At 36.2% G+C, this 20,761-nt stretch overlaps 3 protein-coding genes across 3 annotated transcripts in view; 2 read left to right on the top strand and 1 right to left on the bottom strand.

The window, feature by feature from the left end:
- The window catches only part of LOC147547940 (alpha/beta hydrolase domain-containing protein VTE7-like), a 64,952-nt gene that overhangs the window by 24,181 nt on the left and 20,010 nt on the right, over nucleotides 1-20,761 (top strand). The window lies entirely within an intron of this gene.
- LOC147547943 (biotin carboxyl carrier protein of acetyl-CoA carboxylase 2, chloroplastic-like) lies at nucleotides 582-3,802 on the bottom strand. The gene is made up of 7 exons (XM_086668802.1): nucleotides 3,323-3,802; nucleotides 2,915-2,968; nucleotides 2,715-2,830; nucleotides 2,325-2,628; nucleotides 2,090-2,161; nucleotides 1,033-1,098; nucleotides 582-929 (listed from the first exon to the last, which is right to left on the bottom strand). The coding sequence occupies exons 1-7, from the start codon at nucleotides 3,476-3,478 to the stop codon at nucleotides 906-908; spliced, it is 792 nt and encodes a 263-aa protein (XP_086524928.1). The 5' UTR covers nucleotides 3,479-3,802; the 3' UTR covers nucleotides 582-905.
- On the top strand, nucleotides 11,739-14,793 carry LOC147547942 (uncharacterized). Its single transcript, XM_086670657.1, has one exon. The coding sequence runs from the start codon at nucleotides 11,856-11,858 to the stop codon at nucleotides 14,514-14,516; it is 2,661 nt and encodes an 886-aa protein (XP_086526783.1). The 5' UTR covers nucleotides 11,739-11,855; the 3' UTR covers nucleotides 14,517-14,793.

Below are 20,761 nucleotides of genomic sequence, written 5' to 3'. Positions count from 1 at the left end.
TTAGTTGTTTCCTCCATTTTTTCTCTCAAGTATTCACTACTTCTTTAGAAGTGTAGTTCATAACTAATACTGTAATAGAGGAAAGGTAGACGTTACTACTAAGTCCTGAGTCCATCTATCTATATAGACGTAATAGTGATCAATGACGAGTCATAAAGAGAGCGCTCGCTTTGCATGCGGGATGTAGCTCAACTTTAGACAATTAATATTGTGTATTCTAACTTTGGACAGTTAAAACCACGAATCAGATTTTGGACCTGGCATAAAGAAAAAACAAACATCACCTATTTAATAAGGTGACAATGTTGACATAACCCCCAAAATTCTAGAAGTCCCATTGTCCCAGGTTAGGTTCTCAAGACGGATTCCATGGTTTAACTTGTAGTTATGGATTATCACATCTTCATAAAATTTATTGTTTATTTGGTTTGACAATTCTATTGATACATGTTGTAGGATTTTGTAGTCTCAATGTTCGAACTTGCTATAATATTATCTGCTCTTGTATTCTCGGCTAATAGAATTGCTCAAAATTAATCTTTAGAGCTGAGCATATATAAAAAAAGGACGGAATGGAAAACTTATAAGAAAGGAGGTCTGATTTATATAGACTATTCTAATCCGAACAAATCATACTTCGATAGGCAAGTTTCCCAACATAAGAGAACAAAAAAATGTCTCCGGACTCTCTGAGTCACATTACTTTCTACAAACTGCCCAAATTAAGGAATACAATAATTATTAAGAGCAATAGTTAGATCGAATAATTCACTTACACATGAACTTGACAAACCACAATCACATGATGATAGTAATAACCTAAACTCTAATCTGAAACCTGTCAAACCTAGACTTCTAAGATAGGTTGCTTTACCCTGCCACTACATGATGGTTTGCTTCTTACTTCATGGTTGAATGACTACCAGAGGCTGCAAAAAGGAAAAAAAAAGGAGGACAATGAGATATAAGTGAAGAATTACTGAAATTTAAACAGGGAAAAGAAATTTGAGGTGAAGGAATTTGAGACGGTACCGTGTCCAAACTAACTGGTTTTCCATCCTCTGCTACTATTTCAACTATTGTTCCCGACTGATCCGCCTGAGAGATGAAAAAAAGATCAGAAGTTCGGAACATAATCAAATGAACCAGTGGGAACCAGATACTACCACGACCACTTAACAGTCAGCTAGGAGATCACATAGAATGGAATAATGGATAATTCATAGTTCTCTACCCAAGCAATTGCTGATGAGCATGGGATTAAACAACTCCAAAACTTGAGCAAGTTTTAGAACTTGCATGTTTCTAAAGTCGTCACTTTCACAGTTTGAACTTCAACCTTTACCCTGTATCCTGTATTTCATTTATTTTTGTTTTGTGACACTCAAGCTGCCTTTAGTGTGTACTGTGTACTATGCACGACGTATTAATAACCAACTACATAGTTGATTTATTTTATTCTCTTGAATGAAAATTGATGCTTTTTCAAGCTAAAACTGATTTCCTGGCAAATACTAGGGTATGACCAGTGCCTGCGGCACAACAATTTCGTGGGGGACGCTACCTTATATGCTCACTCGCCCGTGTAGTGTGATCCGCATAATTGTTTGTCCCATAGCCTTGGGTAACATCTATAGGCATAACATCCGCCCCAAGGGTGGAAGCAACACAGAATGTGATCCAATAGTGTATGCAGGACTGGGTATACCAACACTACAGAGAGACACTAAAGTTTCCAAATGTCTTTTCTGTTAAACTAAATCTGAGGATAACATAAAGAAGATGGTGCTCTCCTGTAGAACCTTTCCTCTCAGCTTTACAAATCTGTCACCTTTAGAGAAGGGAGGGTCGTCCTATAGCAAACTATCGTTCTCTACATAACTTTCTAGCTCTATATGTGAGCATTATCATCGCTGGATGACTCTCACTGAAAGATAATCTCACAAATCTAACCGCTGGGAGGAGGCTGCTTGGAAAAAATGTCCAATCAACCCTCCTCACTTCTATATATGCATATACGTGTGTATTACTTTTTTTTCCCTCGTAAGTACTAAACCTCAAATCTAAGTCAAAGCTGGGAGAAACTTACTTCAATCTCGTTCATCAGTTTCATGGCTTCAATGATGCAGATAACCTGTCCTTTCTTGACCTGATCCCCCACCTATAAAAAGCAGCTACATAATCAGTACTTACAAAGAAAACATAAATACATTACGCGAAAGCTATCCTTAAAATGACCAATTAGCTCTTGCATAAACAATCATCTTCACGAGTACATAAGTTAAAGTATGTAACTTCTTTCGTAAATGAATTTAGAAACATACTTTCACAAATGCTGGTTCCCCAGGAGCAGGAGAACGGTAAAAGGTCCCAGCCATTGGACTTTTCATGGGTGGATGTGAGGACTTATTCGTCTTTACAGGTGCTGGTAGAGCAGGAGCTGCAGCTTTGGAAGTAGGAGGAGGAGAGACGGGAGCATATGACTCTGGCGGTGGAGGGGAAGAATGTTGCATCATAATGACAGGAGCTGCAGCTGGCGGCTGAGGTAAAGCTTCTTTTTTCCTTATTACGAGCTCACAATCCAATTGCTTTAGCTGCAACTCCATAATATCTCTTGAATCCACAAGCCTAATAAAGTAAGAGTTAGTTCCTAAATCCAATAAACTTCTCAATCTGAAAGAATAGTCAACGAAAAAGAATCATTTTTCGCTTACTTGACAAGTTCAGATACTTGAGCCATGAATGCTGAAATAGATGATGTATCTGAAACGTCTGATTCGGCTTTCGTTTCAGGTACTAGGATCGAATTCAAAGATTTCTCTTCAACAACCTTTTCATTATAAAGTAAAATCAAACATACCATCTTTTAAATAAGAAAAAAATCAAAACTTTTAAATTGGGTAATTCAACTTACATCCTTAACCTGTGCTTTAACCTTCCAACCAGATTGATGATCCAATTTAGGTGCCTGGGGAAGTCTTAGATATCAATAACTTCAGCAATAAAGAAACCTAAGCAAACTAATTCTTACAAAAACCATAAAGTTTAATGCTTCAAAATGGGAAAAAAAAACTAATAAAAATGCAATCTTGAATATTTGCAGATATGGGTGGATTCAGATAATAATTAAAACCTAATTGCAATCACTAATCAATACTATTAATTTGGATAACTAGGATGTCATAATTAATAGTCACAAACCAAGCAGAAACAAAGAATTAAATAACCAAATGAGAAGAAACAATTAAATAACCAAATACCAGTTAAAATTATCAGAATTGAAACAAGATGAGAGAGAGAAAAATGAGGAGACGAACCAAACCTGGGATACCGACGTAAAAGCAGATCCGGTGGCAAACGATGACCTTGAAGGAAAGGAGATCTGGGAGTGATGAAGTAGTTGAGGATCTTGGAGGGGAGATCCTTTGGGAGCTAAAATGGAGGATGATTTAGGGCATGGAATAGTGAAGGAAGCCATGATTGTATAGAGGAAGAGAAAAGATTGGGGAATTTTGTAGAAGAAAAGGTAAAAAGCGATGAAAAGGAAGAAGAAAGATTTAAGGAGAAATCTCTCTCATTTATTAATGGCTGATATATACTAGTAATAGGTTCGATGATACCAAAGCTTGGTGGTCACGGTGTCATCGTCGTTTTCCTTTTTTATTTAAACGTTTCAAGTGAAGTGAAACAAACCCCCCCACTCCCACTGTTGTCGACAAGAGTCTAGAGAGAGAGAGGCCCTGACCCCTCGGCCGAGTGGTGAAGCACTTGCTTCGTCAGGGGTTCGAGGCACTTGAGGTTCCCTACTGACCTATAAAAAAAAAGGGACTCCAACTTTGTGACCAGCTTCCCACCTGGCCCCCTACTTTACGAAAATTACTCATATGGCCCCCTTCCGTTATAACACCGTCACTCTCTCTCCTCCATCATGTTTTCTCTCTCTGCCAAGTCATGCCACCTCATCACCTTCTCCGGCGAGAGTCGCCGGCCGGCGACTTCAAACCTAAAAAAAATAAAAAAAAATTTTCTCCTTCCTCTCTGTCTCTCTAAATTTTTTTTTTCTTTCTTCTCTCTCTCTAGAACTGTTAGATCTAGAGAGAGAGAAGATTCATCACGAAAAGAGATAAAAATTTTTTAGAGAGGAAGAGAGAATTTTTTTTTTATTTCCGGCCGGCGACTCTCGCCGGAGAAGGTGATGAGGTGGTGTAATAGATGATGTGACATGACTTGGCAGAGAGAGAAAACATGATGGAGGAGAGAGAGTGACGGTGTTATAACGGAAGGGGGCCATATGGGTATTTTTCGTAAAGTAGGGGGCCAGGCAGGAAGCTGGTCACAAAGTTGGGGGCCATTAGGAAAATAATCCCAAAAAAAAAGTAGAGAGAGAGATCTGAGGGCATTTCCATGGTGCCCAATACGTGGACAACTGTTTTTTATATGGACAACTATATTCGGGTCCGGTGCGAGTCAATTATGCTTGACTTAGTTGACTTTGATTTAATAAGGGGACAACTCTATAAAGTCTTAAATACTAACAGTTATTAACTTGTGGACCATTAACAAAATAATAGTTCAAAATTGAAAACCTAAGTTGTCTTCTTCTTCATCATCATCTTCTTCTTTTTCATCATCATCTTCTTCTTCTTCCTTCTTCTTAGTCTTATTCTTTTTCTTTTACTGCTACTAAAAGTAAACTATAGTTTCTACCACTTCTTTTTGTTTTTCATCAAACCCTAGATGAATGAAGAAGATAAAACTCATCAATCTCCACTTGTTTGTAAAAAAAAAAATCTAGGGTTTTGAAAATTTTGATTTCTAGATTTTAAAAGTTTAACGGGTTTTAGGGTTTTTAGATCTGATCTTTCTGGTTAGGAATATCCTTCAATAATTCCCTTCCCTTTGTTTGATGTCATAATCTTCTCCAAAAAAAATTCTCTCTCTAGAATTTTGGGTTGATGATGAAGATGAAGTAGTAGAAGAAGACCAAACTTACATAGGGTTTATGGAGAAAAGATGGAGGTGTTAAAATACTACATCTAATTTTAAGAGGACTTGAGTGAAAATAATAGAGAGTTGTCCCCTTAGAAACTGGTGTCCATATAAAAAAAATTAATTAGTTTGGTTGTCCACATAAGATAGTTGTCCATATAAGAAAAACGGTTGTCCACGTATTGGCCACCATTTCCATTGTATAGGGGTTGGGGTAGGGATGAGATTGACGCGGAAATCCGGAACCCGCCTATGACCGTCCGAGTCCGAAGGGTTCGTGATCGTCCGATACCCGAATCAGTCTGTACCCGCTCGACTGAAAGAGCTTAAGTGGGCGGATCCGCCCGAGTCCGCCCGTTTATATAGTCCGTCCGACCGAATCCGTTTATCCTACCCGTTATACCCATCCTCTTATATGATAAATTTTAAGTCTTTAGATCAGTAGGGTTAGCTACAACAGTAAGATTTCAAGAGTAAAAACACATAACCTTAGAAACCACTTTTCTTAATCTTGTCTTCGCTTCTCTATTTCTCTAGTCTCTCTCCTCCAAAATCTCAATATCTGATTAGTAATCCAGGAATCCGTAATACGCCTACCGTAATTCATGAGAAGATGAATAAAACCGATTGTAATCAATTAAAAATCTCAATTATTTTCTTTTAATTTTGTATTCATTTATTTTTTGGAATTGTAAAGTGGCATTCTAGAAAGTTGTATTTAACTACTAAACAATTTAATTTCGAATAAAAATTTCTTTATTTGTTCATTAGTGACCGGTGCCCGATCGGTCGATGCCTGATTTTTCGGACTATTAAAACGGTCACAGACAAGCACTTTGTTGGAGAAAAAAATCCGAAATATTCGCCCATTTTGTCCTGACGTCCAAATGGACACTTAGGACTTGTGCCCGTTCTGCCCCGACTGGTTGAGTTAGTGTCTATTTCTCGCCCGTCCGGACTTATTCCCACCCCTAGGCTGGGGCTCCCAAATTCAAATTTGGGAGCCGTGGGGCTTGGCTCCCAGTGGGGTCGGGAACCCCACCCTCCCGAGATCCCAGCCCCCCAATAATAGTCGTTCGGAGTTCCCAACAGGTTATTTGGGGTGGGTCCCCTTTGTGGATTCACGCCATTTAACCTTTTTTTTTAAAAAGTTAAACAATTAACTTATATTTTTCTACAAAAATAGAATTTCAATGATTGAAAAGCCAAATACATAACTCCCCTCAAAAGCATATAACTGAAATACGGAAAAACAAGTAAAATAACGATAAAAGATCCGTCAACCGTTGCGATCTTTGGTATTTCACAAATTTTCTATAAGATGTGCCCTTAATTGTGTATGAATTTCTCTACTTAATTGTGTATGAAATTCAAAATTTTAAATTTTAGAGCCAATAATTTCTTGGTTGAAGATTGGAACACAAACCCCACACATATACAAATTTTGAATTTAGGAGCCTGACGTTGGAGTTGAAAAAAAACAGGGGCTCCAATAATTCAGGCCCCTACATTGGACTTGTCTTACCCGGCTTCTGCTAAGTTACATAATCCGCAAAAACTATCAAAAATATTATTTGGCCCGAATTTCAGAGGTAAGTCGAATGGTGATGTGGTTGGCTCCAGTTGCTCATTGTATTTCTCTCCACATGGGCTAACGAACTGAAGCTGGTCACATCACCATTTGGAATGTGGTCACCTCTTAAATTTGACTCAAATAGCATCTCTCAAAAATTATATTTCAGTATTTCTAGTGAGTGAGACCAAATCTCAAGAAGGGACATTAATAATGCACTCAATCTTTTAAGGACTTTCCATTTTTGTTAAAGGCCCCTCCTACAAATACATTGACTTAGTTCTCTCCGAAATTTCTTTATTACATACTTCTATGGATGAAGGAAGTTCAAAAAATATTGGGGAAATGTCAAACGACTCTAAAATTCAATTTCTAGATATGATTCAGTCTCTAAAGAGGTATACGAACAATCCCTAACACATTATTACATGTTTGATAAATTATTTTTTGGTTATACAATGAGAAAAATTGTGGAACACAAAGGGTAAATATGTTTATTCAACCGGATTGGTATGTAAATTTTGGTTAGACAAAACCAAATTTGTGAAAGATATTCGGCTCAAGTGCACCAAATTTAAATTTCTTATACAGATGATAGAATAGCATTAGGATTTTAATCTCTTGCCTACTACGCACTGCTTCAGTTTCCCACATTTCTTTTGATAGTGGAGTCGGACACGGTTAAGCTGGACCACTATTCTAACATAATTCAGTTATCTCTTGTTGAATTTCATTAACAAGTTCGACATGAGTGTACAATTTGAACTTCACTTAACTAAACTACTTACTGGGGTTGAATTCACTGGCATCAAGTTCAATTTGAGTAAAGTAATCGACACGAACCTACGGAATTCACCCCAAAATCTTAAAAATACACAAAACATAAGTTCGGTACGACCAAGTCGAAGTGTAGCTTGACTTTCAACCTGATTCGGCCGAATATACACTTTATAACGATAAACGAATAAAAGTAGGAAAGAAAGGTGAATGAGATAATAGGGCATCTCCAACGCAAGACTCAATCTTAAAATCTTAAGTGACGCTTAGGATTTTAGAGTTCTTTTAAGAAAAAACCTCTCCAATGCAAAACTCAATTGAGAACTTAAGATGATGTGGAAGCAATTAATTTCAAGATATCTCTATTAGAAACTCTAACATCGAGATCTCTTTTGAGAGTCTTAAGTTTCTAAGTCATCAAATTTAGGACCAATAGAAAGTGTTTATCTCTAAACTACTTTTACCAATTAAATGTATATGTGACACGTGTAACTATTAGAGTTTTTTAGAGTGTTGTATTAGAGAAGGACTTGAATTACAGACACTCAAGTAATCAAGTTAGCCATATAGGAAAGAGAATTTCATTAGAGAATTGACACAAGTTAATTGGAGTTTTTTTGAATTTTGCATTGGAGATGCTCTTGGAGGGAGGCAGATATCTAGAAAGAGACATCTATATAATAAAACAGAAGGGAAAACGATGACTGGAACAAACATCCTTTTTTAATAAAGCATATTGTCTAGAAGCCCTTCTCAAAATTTAAAATATAGTCCTTCGTAGAAATAAAGTTATCTATTTAAAAAACAATAATCGATTCCTTCTTCAAAATAAAATAACTAATTTAAGAAGTACAGAAACAAAATAGATTTCAAGGGTTAAAAAAAGAAATTGAAATTTCTCTCCCTCTCTCTCTTAAGTCTCAATAGAATAATGACTAATTTAAGAGAAAAGAAACAAAAAAGTAATACAAAAAAACAATCTATATAATAATTAAAACAGGTTGAATAGTGCTGACAGGGACAAACCAAAAGATAAATCCAGCCGTCCGTTTCCGATTAGCACTAATATCAGCCTTTTGATTCAACACTAATATCAATCATTAAGTGGGTCTTATTAATGCATTCTCCATGACCACTGCTTTTAGCGCACCAGGTCGCCTAAAGCCAAAATTTTAGTGCGCTTAGAGTCTTAGTGGTTGCTTCGTCTTCTCAACTCTTCTGTTGTAAACGCTTCTAAATGGGTTTTGGTATAGGAAGAGCATTTTTTAGCAAAGGCAGTGCATTAGATAGGGAGAGCACTCTTTTTAGAATAGGGAGGGATAAACATTTTTTTAAAAATTTCTCAAATTTATACTTTGGTCCCTCCCATCAAACTATTTGGACCAAAAGAGAGACAAGAGAGTATCCTCATGTTCGACTAAAAACCTTCGAGAGAGAAGAGAGAATCTTGTTCGACCTAAAAATATATAAGTGACATTTACATAAAAATAAATTTCGCTTAGCATAAATAAAAATTCATGAATACCAACTGAAATTTTTAAAAAAGTTCGGCCGGAGTGGTTGAAAAAACAAGACTAATTTGAGCCATCTCAGCCGAAATTTATTGCTATTTTCAGCGGGACCAGACGAAATTTGTTATCTTTTTCAATCGACCCAACCGAAATTTGTCATGTTTTTCAGCCGTTGCGACCGAAATTTGTTGTCTTTTTCAGCCGACCCTACCGAATTTGTTGTCTTTTTCAGTCGATCCAACCGAAAATTTACTATAGTGATGGTAAATTTTGCAAGTTTTTTAATACTAATGGTGATGTTGATAGTAGTGAGGATATTAGGGTTTTGGTTGTTTATGTGAGAGAAACTACAAGTGAATAAAATATTAGATTTATTATGAACTTTTATCTAAGTCCTTCTATTTTGGCACTATTTATTAAATGATCCTTATAACGCCCTCCTTAAACCAATTTGGTAAAGGAAGAGCAAATACATAAATTGACCTTTTTAACGCACTGCCTTTACTAAATAGTGCTCTTCCTATACCAAAAACCTTCTAAATTGTTGGTATCCTTAACGGCCATATCATTTCAATCCTCCATTATCATAATTCACGTTACATGAAATCTTCAATTCCTAAATCCTCAACGGCCATATCATTATTCTTCCCTAAAAATATTTCAACGCCCAAATATTAAATTCAATCCATAATCATAATCTTCAACTTCATAACCATAATATTATGACATGTATAAAACTATTGCATTCAGTCACCTCCATGAAAAACCAAAGGTTAGTAAGTTTTCTTTTATACTGATGTACCTTTTATTTGGCTTCACTGTTCTTGCTTATTTGCTTCATTTTTTCAGCAGTTCATTTTGATCTTCATTGCTAAATACATCTATGCTTCATCCTGATGAATCTTATTTGCTGGTTTGAAAAAAAACTTTGGTGATTCTATAAGCAGATTTTCTAAATGTAGAAGTTGCCATGTACGTGTTTGATCAAATGTCTGAGAGAAATGAAGGTTCTGCTTTCAGTTCAAGATGGCTATTATCTCGAGGCTCTTCTATATGCACAGAATAATCAGGTTACACCTTAAGCAGTTATCCTTTTATTTCGTGTTGAACTGAAAGCACATCTTGATCTACAATTTAAAAAGGTTTTGTCTTATCCAATTGCTAAAACAAAACTTACACTGAACTACTCATGTTGATTGTTTTATGTCCATTTAACTTGAAATATGGAACCCACATAATGGTTAATAGGAATACTGGTGCACTTACAGGTAAACACTACCCGACCTTCATTATTTCTTGAAGCAGCATCGAATTCCAATAACTCGCAGAATCTAGCAGCAGTACTGGGGTTCTTCTCAGATTTCATTCCTGGTTTCAAGAACACAACCACAGTGGTTGCTTGATACAGACACACACATGAAGATTAGCAAGGTATGGAAAGTTATGAACCTCAGAATCCTAAAACCTCTTTTTTTGTGCTTAGACTGCAAACGAAAACGTAGTGGTCAGTCGTATACTCGTATAGACAACTTACTTACTCCATCGATCTATATGGTGTTATAAATTTTCTTTTAATGTTACTTGAGTTTTGAATTATAAGAACCGGCAATGTCGTTATGATGCTTTTTATAGCGAAATTCGGAATAGATATTACTTGTGTTCATTTTTTTATATCATGAATAATACTAATACATTAATAAATCCTATGAGCTATTATAAGTTTTCGCACCAGAATGGGCTATGAAAACTTTATATATACTAGGTTTCCGAGTAACTGTTCAACCCGCGCTTAAAAAATATGATATTTGTTTGCCCTATGGGAGAAGAACTAATTAGAGAATCCTATGAGCTATTATAAATCTTCTCACCAGAATGGGCTATGTAAACTTTATATATACTAGGTTTCCGAGTAACTGTTCGACCCGCGCTTAAAAAATATGATATTTGTTTGCCCTATGGGAGAAGAACTAATTAGAGATTTCTACTCAAATTTGTCTGTGTGTTTGTGAATTCAACTTTTTTTAAATAAGTTTTCGACTTTCTACTAATTTTTCTTTTTGTAACTTAAAATTAGTTTATTTATTCGGTCATCTCCAATTGTTAATGCATGAGGAATATGACGGAAACTCATAAAAATGGAGGACTCCTACCAAATGTTGCTTCAAAACTCTTAAAAAGGAAGTTTGTTGTCGACCTAGATCTCATGTTCCACACCTAAAGCCAAAATCCTCTTCGATATTCTCATCAATGTACCTGTCCTCGAGCTCGAATCTTACACGAATTGGTGTTCCACCTGCTCCCGAATTTGTGGAAGAGGTTCTGAAACTTTGTTATATCCTGTCTGAACTCATGTGGGATGCAATTAGGTCAATGGATCGAACAGGAAAAAGCTCTTTTGATTGCTACATTTGCTTTTGTTTTTCGGTTCTTATTGTATTGTTGATAAAATTAATTAAGTTATAATGAGTTTTGACGTTATGGGTCAATATGGAGTTCAACAGATGTTTTCGCTGTCAGTTCACTACTATTGCAGTTTGTAGAGAAGATTACTAATGAGCATATCAATGCAACAAAGGGTTCTTCTAATAGGTAAATGATGCAGGGGCACCCGGCGTGGAGGCTTTTTCCATGACCAAACCGGGCCAAGGGCTAACCGGCCATGGAGAATAGTTTTAGGAAGTCCCAATTTTAGTATGAATATTAGAGAATTTAGGTTTAGGAAATTATGTTATTTTAGTATTTCCAATAATTGGAAAGGTCCAGATTTGAGTCTAGTTATTTAGGAAGTTGCAGTATTTTAATTATTTAGGAAAGTCTAATTCAAGTCTATCTAGGAAAGTCCAGAATCCTATAAAAGGATATCTTGTTTGTCCATTATTCTCAAGTTGAAGAGAAACCCCATTGAAGTTTAATAAAGTTTTAACTATTTAGAGTTATTTCATCGTTATTTTATCGTTCTTTGTTTAATTTTATCGTCTTCTTTAATTTCCGCTGCGTTCTACATCATGTGGTATTCAGAGCCACCAAAGTTTTTGGCTAATGATTCTGGAAATTTTTTTCCAGACCAGTTACATCAGTATCAATCGTATTATATTCGTCAAGATGATTATATTCAATCAAATTATACTCATCAAGAGATAACGAATCAATGCTCATGTTCATCATGTTTATATGTGAATAACGACTCGTACAATTATCATTGGAATCCGGGAGAAATCGCACGAGAAAATCCTCCACAACCGTCTCCTCGTCAATACCAACCGTCACCACCTCCGTACTCTATTCATTCACTGCCGCCGAATTCACCACTTCAACGGTCTTCTTCCATCCTTCCCAAACCTCTGGATCCTGCGGAAAGACATAACGTTTTCCAGTCAAGACTTACCATCAACAATAAGGTATGTGACTTTATTATTGACGATGGTAGCGAAGGAAACATGATATCACTTCGCTTAGTCAAAGCACTCGGTCTTCCTACTTACGACCACCCTTGCCCATATAAACTCAGTTGGGTTTCTGACAAAAACGAATTGGCAGTTAGTCAACAATGCATATTTTCGTTCTCAATCGGTTCCCACTATCATGACTACCTTTGTTGTGATATTGTTGACATGGAGAACTGTCATCTCATCTTAGGCAAACCATGGATTTATGATGTGGACGCGGTTCACAGATGCCGCGAGAACACCTTTGAATTCTTTTGGCTTCGGAAGAAGATTATACTTCTACCAATTCAAGACGAACCACCAAACACAGTGCTTCCAAATTCCGCCATCAAAGAAGAAGAAGAAAAGGGAGTTTCTTCAGTTAACTTTGGTAGTACAGAAGCCCTAGAACATGTTCGTAATCTTACTGATGTAGGAGCAATGACTCGTCTCCTTCACGAATACATAGCTTATCAAAGAGGCATCGATGTTCAACTGGAAAATTTACTATCTCAAAGAACAGATCTTGCGAAAACACTCATTAATTTGCAGAAATCCGAAGAAGTTTTGGCGATTGTTAAAGCTGATTCAGTTTATATGTTGACTAATGTTCGATCAACTTGTGACCTTGTTGTTCAGGTAAGTGGAAAAGTTAGAGAATTAGATCTTGTTCAATCTTGTGTTCAATCTACTTTATCTAGAATTGATGCTATTGTTGAAAGAGGTAATTGTATTGATGGTGTTCAAAAAGCATTAGAAACTGAAGATTATGAATCAGCGGCCAAATATGTTTCAATATTTTTACAAGTCGATGAGAAATTTAAAGATTTTGGATCTGAACAGAGAGAACATCTTCTTTCATCAACGAAACAACTTGAAGGAATTGTTAGGAATAAATTGTCTTCTGCCGTAGATCAATGTGATCATACGACGATTTTACGGTTTATTAAGTTTTTTTCACTGTTAGGTCTTGAAGATGAAGGATTACAAGTTTATGTTTCTTATTTAAAGAAAGTAATTGCATTCAACTCTAGATCAGAATTTGAGCACTTAGAGGAACTTCAGGAACACAACAACGGTGGAGTAATTAATCAAGTTAATTTTGTCGGTTGTTTCACAAAGCTGTTTAGAGATATTGTTTTGGTTGTTGAAGAAAATGCTGAGATTTTGCAGAGTCTTTGTGGTGAAGATGGAATTCTTTATGCCATATGTGAGCTTCAAGAGGAATGTGATACTCGAGGTTCGCTTATCTTGAAGAAATATATGGAGTATAGGCAATTGAGTAGATTAGAATATGAAATTAACTCTTATAGTAAGAACCTACTCTCTGCTGGAACTACAAAAGGTCCCGATCCGAAGGAAATCGAGTTGTATTTGGAAGAAATCTTGTCATTGACACAGTTGGGTGAGGATTATACCAAATTCATATTGTCCAAAATTAGGGGTTTGAGATCTGTTGATCCAGATTTGGATCCAAAAGCAACGAAATTATTTAAAAGTGGAAACTTCAATAGAGTGGTTCAGGAAATTACTAAGTTCTATGTGATTTTTGAAGAATCCTTTATGGTGGAGAGTGTTAGGAAGGCTATAGCGATTGATGAATTGTCACGTGAAGCTACGATTGACATATCTACAGCTAAGTTAAAAGGTGAGACAAGAGCCAACTTGAGATTGGGTAAGACAGTTCCGAATGCGACAAAAATCTATCGTTATTTTCTTTGGGAACCAAGTAATTTGTTAATCTTTATTTGTTCCCCACGATGCGCCTTTTCACTTGATAGTCAAAACCTTGTTAGGTTATTTCAGGTGGTTATTAAACGACAAAAGGTGGTATTCATATTGGAATGGAAGACGACATTCATTGTTGTTTCTCCAAGAAAGAAGGTCGTATTTGTGATTTCTTTCCTGAAGCTAAAAGATGACGGTCGATGTCGCGATTTGTTGGATGGTTCTTCACTATTGTTGAATTTGCGAATCTCGGCGCGTCACGGGGTCCAGATTATAGTGGGTTCCCTAATACATCATTATCTTCTACAGATTTTCAGCAACTTTCGTTTGAAGTGGGAATTACGAATCGCCATGGCGGAATTCGGCGTATGCGGGCGGCTCACATTATTTTCTTCGTCGAAACGGTTCGGGACGAACCTCGTGGGAGAAGGGGAAGCTAATGCAGGGGCACCCGGCGTGGAGGCTTTTTCCATGACCAAACCGGGCCAAGGGCTAACCGGCCATGGAGAATAGTTTTAGGAAGTCCCAATTTTAGTATGAATATTAGAGAATTTAGGTTTAGGAAATTATGTTATTTTAGTATTTCCAATAATTGGAAAGGTCCAGATTTGAGTCTAGTTATTTAGGAAGTTGCAGTATTTTAATTATTTAGGAAAGTCTAATTCAAGTCTATCTAGGAAAGTCCAGAATCCTATAAAAGGATATCTTGTTTGTCCATTATTCTCAAGTTGAAGAGAAACCCCATTGAAGTTTAATAAAGTTTTAACTATTTAGAGTTATTTCATCGTTATTTTATTGTTCTTTGTTTAATTTTATCGTCTTCTTTAATTTCCGCTGCGTTCTACATCTATGTCTATTATGTTTCAGGGTTGTGCTCACTACTTTATTTGGTCGCAATACAAACTTTTAGATGACAATTGTTACAAGGTTTGCTCGTGGAAGTATGAATGGTTTTCTTGGCCCCATTAAGGTATATATGTACTTCAAACTCGATCTTATCTTACATGTATGATTTTTTATGAAGATCTTATAGCGTACAAGTTATTCGGTCCATGAAATTGTTTCATAAACATAGCCTTAGCGTCATATTGTGTTTGAAAATCAGTCATATGGTTTCTTTTGCATTATATTTGTATCTCTATGTTTGACGCGTAGTTTGTATGCGCACTATAAACATAGCCTTAGCGTCTTATTGTATTTGAAAATCAGTAATATAGTTTCTTTTGCATTATTTTTGTATATCTCTAGATTTATTTTTATATTCACATGTTTAACCCATGGTTTGTATGAACTCGAGACCAAATCCAGTTCTTTTGAACTGGATCTGCATCAAAAGAGAAAATTAGAAGTTGATTCACTTCTAATTTTGTCAATTTCAGTTGCCATTTTACTGTGAAAAAGATTCACTTTATATAAGTCATTTTGGTCCTAAACTAGGATTTATCAGTGTTTATACATGAAACTGAATTTTGATGATTTCTTCTCAATCGATATGTGTTTCTACTTCTTCAGATATTGAAAATTCTATCAAGTGTTGCAGTAAAATACATTAGAGACTCAATCAAGTACCCTAAAAAGGTCTCAAAGAAATACGCTTTCAAAGGCTTATTTTTCGAGGAATCAAATGTTGCAGTAAAATCCATTAGAGACTCAATAAAGTACCCTCAAAAGGTCTCGAAGAAATACTCCTTCAAAGGCTTACTTTTCGAGGCGAATGTTTCATGGATACTCTGTTGAAATCTTGCAATCTAGATGGTGATATTTTGCAGTTTGAAGATCCATTTGACATTTTTGAATAACCGGATTTAGCTAAACTTTATAGATCAAAGTACTTATTGATTGTTCATTCAAGTACAAGGACAACAATTTTGGGTATAGATAAGCACTAATCTTGAATGGTGGACATCAAGACTCCTTTGTCAAGCTTTTGTGAAGATGGCTTCATCTGTCTGGGTTCTTCAAGTTATGGAAGATTTGAATAAAGTTGAGATTTTTAGGGTACAACGAGGGAGTCGGTGAAAAAAAATTGTACACCAATTTGTTTTTGAAGATTTACATTCTCGAAGATTTACATTCTCAAAGATTTAGTGTAGTTTGTCCCTGGTAAAAGATCTAATAGTTCAAATAGTAGAAGGTTTATTTTTTGCAAATTGAAGGTTATTTATTTTTGTAACGGGTAGTCAACCACTTTATGACGTATGAAATGCTTAATAGAATTGGCCGTGCCGGAGGCACGGGTTATGCCTAGTCTATTATATTAAAACAACTCAGTTAGTTACTGAACTTATAAGTCTGACCGTTCATTTTTATTGAGATTTTCGTAAAGATCACATCTAACGGTTGTTATAAATTCCTTTTTATGTAAATCGATTTAAAAGGGAAGGGTAGTAGTGTCAAAATTACCTTTGATTTTCCGCCCACTTCTTTATAACTACCCAAATAAAACCACTAAGGGAGATTTTAAAAGACCTCCCCGTTTTTGTTAAAAGGCCTCCCCATGGTTTCGTTGACTTAGTATAAGACCTTTGACTTAGCTTGGTTAAAGGGCCCCCCTCTTTGAATGGGTGAAAAAAACCCCCTTTAAAGGTGTATTTCACCCACATTTTCTCTCATCCATCTCATTTTCTCTCTCTGCCACATCATTTGACCACGCCACATCATCATCTTCTCCGGCAGGGGTCGCCGGCCGGCCAAATTTCTGGCCGGCGACCTTCAAATTTTTTTTTTTTTTTAATTCTCTCTCTCTCTAAAAACAAAAAAAAATATATTTTTTTAAACTCTCTCTCTACAGATCTAGAGAGAGAGAGCAGATCTATGTCTGTTCACAGACCTCCAATGGATCTGTTCACAGACCTCCAATGGATCTGTTCACAGACCTCCAATGGATCTGTTCACAGACCTCCAATGGATCTGTTCACAGACCTCCAATGGATCTGTTCACAGACCTCCAATGGATCTGTTCACAGACCTCCAATGGATCTGTTCACAGACCTCCAATGGATCTGTTCACAGACCTCCAATGGATCTGTTCACAGACCTCCAATGGATCTGTTCACAGACCTCCAATGGATCTGTTCACAGACCTCCAATGGATCTGTTCGCAGACCCATTGGAGGTCTGCGAACAGATCCATTGAAGGTCTCTTCGCAGACCTTCAATGGATCTGCTCTCTCTCTCTCTCTAGATCTGTAGAGAGAGAGAGAGTTAAAAAAAAAAATTATTTTTAGAGAGAGAGAATAAAAAAAAAAAAAAATTGAAGGTCGCCGGCCGGAAATTTGGCCGGCCGGCGACCCTGCCGGAGAAGATGATGATGTGGCGTGGTCAACATCACCGGTCTTGGGTTAAGTTTGACCTAACGGCGTGAACTTTGCCGTTAGGTCAAATATTGATGAAGGAGGTGCTCTTTTGTAGAGGGGGCTCTATAACCAAATGGGTTATGATGAGGGGCGCTTTTAGCGGGGAGGCCTTTTAACAAAAACGGGGGGCCTTTTAAAATTTCCCAACCACTAATTACTTTAATTCCTAAAATTAAGTAGTTTTTTTTTTTAAATGTTCCTTGATTTCCAATTGGAATGTTCCTTAATATTCTCAATCAATCCAAACTAATTTAAGCAGTTACATTCCCCCTCTCAACGTGCAGAGACTCTTTATAACTCTAGAGCAAGTCAATAAACCCTACAAAAATGAGCAACTGCTTCATTTTCAAATTTTCTGATTTTATTCTATATATATTCTCTGCTTCAACTACTTCCAACTCCCTTTCTTGTTGTTGATTAACCATCTCCTAATCTCTTCTCTTTCTTCAAAGAATTGTAACATTTTCAGTAATCTTTGATCTATCTTTGTAGTTTGTAGTTATAGTATATTTTAATCATTTGTATTTTTTCATCTTTGTAGGAAGAATTTTATTGTTTAATCATTTGTATTTTTTCATCTTTTCTCTCCCATGTTATCTAGTATCTTTTTATCTCCCATCCTCCAATAAAAATCTCTCTAGGAAGAATTTTATTGTTTATTCAATTTAAGCATTTGTAGTTTCTCATCTTTTTTCTCCCATGTTATCCATCTTTTTATGTCCCATCCTCTAATAAAAAGAAGATAAATTACAATGCGAGTTGAATGGTGTAGTTGTTGTAGGACATTGCGAGCCATTTGATAAAGGGGAAGACGGAGCACCCTGTTATCCATCTTTTTATGTCCCATCCTCTAATAAAAAGAAGATAAATTACAATGCGAGTTGAATGGTGTAGTTGTTGTAGGACATTGCGAGCCATTTGATAAATGGGAAGACGGAGCACCCTGTTATGTTATATTTTTTCTAGCTTTTATCTTCTTTATTTAATGTTATTGTAATTGTATTAATTCTAATTTGTTAAATTGATTGTTTACCCTATTTTACATTATTGTAATCGTTCGTATTAAGGTAATTTATTTCTATTTATAATTTATTTCTAATTTTCCATACCAAAGTTAACTCTGCCCGATCTATGTAAATATCATGACTAAAGATGTGAGAGATCAATAGAGCATAAAATACTGATTAGAGGGTGTGCACATTAAAAATTTTGGATAATTTTTTTAATGGTCATTGATTCTCTTTTTGTGGGTGGTGTCTTATTCCTTAATGTATTTTTTATTTTTTAATCTCTAATATTGAATCTCATTGTATTGTGTTTTCTTTTCTTTTTTTTTTTTTTTTTGGAAGTCGACTACGATCTACGTATGTCGTTACATTTGGCATTGATACATCAAAGATGTGATACGCTCAATAACTGCACTGAAACAAGACCGGGCCTATAGCCCAACAAGACAATGGCCTAAAGCCCAACTACATTATTTACACCCTAATAATCTCAAATCAAATAACCAAAGATTCCACCTTCTCTGGGATTTGAACCTGAGACCTCCAGGGATTTCTGGAGTTTATGTCAACACCTTGGAACCACTTGGGCTAGCAACTGTTGACATTGTGTTTTCTTTTCTTGGTTATTGTTTGGACATTCTATTTCTCGCTCTTAATCTATAATATATAAATGAAAAGGCTTTTGATTGCCCTAATAAGTCATAAGTTATGTATGCCAAAAGGGCAGTAGATGATGGGGTTAATCTCTTTGCAATATTAGATATCTCAAAATCTACGTCCTAAAATAAATTCCAACTTTCTCACATATCAAAATAGCTTTTTGAATTTTTAAATGAGAAATTTTAAAGGCAATGTGTATTTTTGTTAAAGGCAATGTATTTTGCTCCCAAGACTTGGTCAAAATAAGTTGACCCCGGATGGTTAGAGGCAATGCCACCTCTTTCTTCTCCGGCCAAGATTGTTGACCCGCAACCTCTAGCCGGCACCCTAACGTAAAAAAAGAAAAAGAAACTGAAGCTCCTTTTTTCTTCTAATTCTAATAATGTGGTTGATCCCTCTCTATCTATCTGTCTAGATTCATCATCCTTCTCTCTCTATTTTTTTTACTGCACAACAAGGAACGAAGGGTGGGGTTAGAAGTGATGGATGCTTTGTATTGGGGACTGTGTCTCTTCCTCCTCTCGATACTAGACCTTTGAGGTCTTGTTCGTCCGATTTTCAAAAGAAACTTTATCTGATTTCGTCTGGAAACAAACGAAAGAGGGAGTACAGAGAAGTGAAGAAGAAGAGAAAGAATTTTTTTTTTTTACGTTACGTCGTCGACCGGAGATTGTCAGTCGGCGACTTAACGCCATTAGGTCAAAATCGATTTAAGCATTGCCTCTTGAACACACACTGCCTTTAACCAAATCAAAGATTGCCTTTAGCGAGATTGCTTATAACAACTTCGAGCATTGCCTTTAAAATCTCCCTTTTTAAATTTGTCCGACAATTCAAGTTCTTTGCGTCTTTAAGAATATCACAATAGCTTTTTGAATTTTTAAATTTGTCCGACAATCCAAGTTCTTCGCCTCTTTAAGAATATCACAATAGCTTTTTGAATTTTTAAATTTGTCCGACAATCCAAGTTCTTCGCCTCTTTAAGAATTTTATTTTGTTTCTTCAATAACTCTTTTTCGTAAAATACTTTAGGAATTTTTTTTTGCGGAAACAAATGAAGTTGTTATATTTATATCGAACTAGGTTCCCACCGCGCCCTACGGGCGCGGTAGATCCCTCTTGGCTAACGCCGTCGAGACAGATCACACGGTCTTACTGCTAGTGTCGAGCATACATTTACACGTACATGTTCAAATATGTCTATTTTCACATCATGTGGGGTCAAGCGAGTATCGGTTATCTGAAATTATGTACCGATTTCGTATGAAATCGTGTACTAATTTCAGATCACAGGTATTCACATGTCGCCAAAAGTGTGAAAATAGACATATTTGAACATGTACGTGTAGATGTATGCTCGACACTGGGAGTAGACCATGTGATCTGTCTCGACGGCGTTAGCCAAGAGGGATCTACCGCGCCCTACACCGCGCCCGTAGGGCGCGGTGGGAACCTAGTAACAATATATTTCGTAACATTTGATTGATACAAGTGTTCGTGCCCTAGGGTACGGGATATACCCTAGTGATAAATAAGAGACGTAATATTAATATAGACCTAATATCTATATAATAAAACAGAAGGGAATACGATGACTGGGACAAACACCTTTTTTTAATAAAGGATATTGTCTAGAAGTCCTTCTCAAAATTTATAATATAGTCCTTCGTAGAGATAAAGTTACCTATTTAAAAAATATTAACGGTATCCTTCTTAGAAATAAATGAAAAAAATT

This window comes from Eschscholzia californica, unplaced genomic scaffold (assembly GCF_041429995.1).
Source record: "Eschscholzia californica isolate CP2 unplaced genomic scaffold, dmEscCali1.0.p SCAF_3, whole genome shotgun sequence".
NCBI classification, from domain to species: Eukaryota; Viridiplantae; Streptophyta; class Magnoliopsida; order Ranunculales; family Papaveraceae; genus Eschscholzia; species Eschscholzia californica.
This window is presented reverse-complemented; position numbering and strand designations above follow the sequence as displayed.

What these genes read in the sequence shown, in the direction of transcription:
- LOC147547943 (XM_086668802.1), bottom strand. Translation starts at nt 3,478, where the DNA reads ATGGCTTCCTTCACTATTCCATGCCCTAAATCATCCTCCATTTTAGCT. An exon ending in TTAAAGCACAGGTTAAGGAT is followed by an intron (nt 2,831 to 2,914) that starts GTAAGTTGAATT and finishes TATAATGAAAAG; the next exon opens with GTTGTTGAAGAGAAATCTTT. An exon ending in AACTGATGAACGAGATTGAA is followed by an intron (nt 1,099 to 2,089) that starts GTAAGTTTCTCC and finishes TTCATCTCTCAG; the next exon opens with GCGGATCAGTCGGGAACAAT.
- LOC147547942 (XM_086670657.1), top strand. Translation starts at nt 11,856, where the DNA reads ATGTGGTATTCAGAGCCACCAAAGTTTTTGGCTAATGATTCTGGAAAT.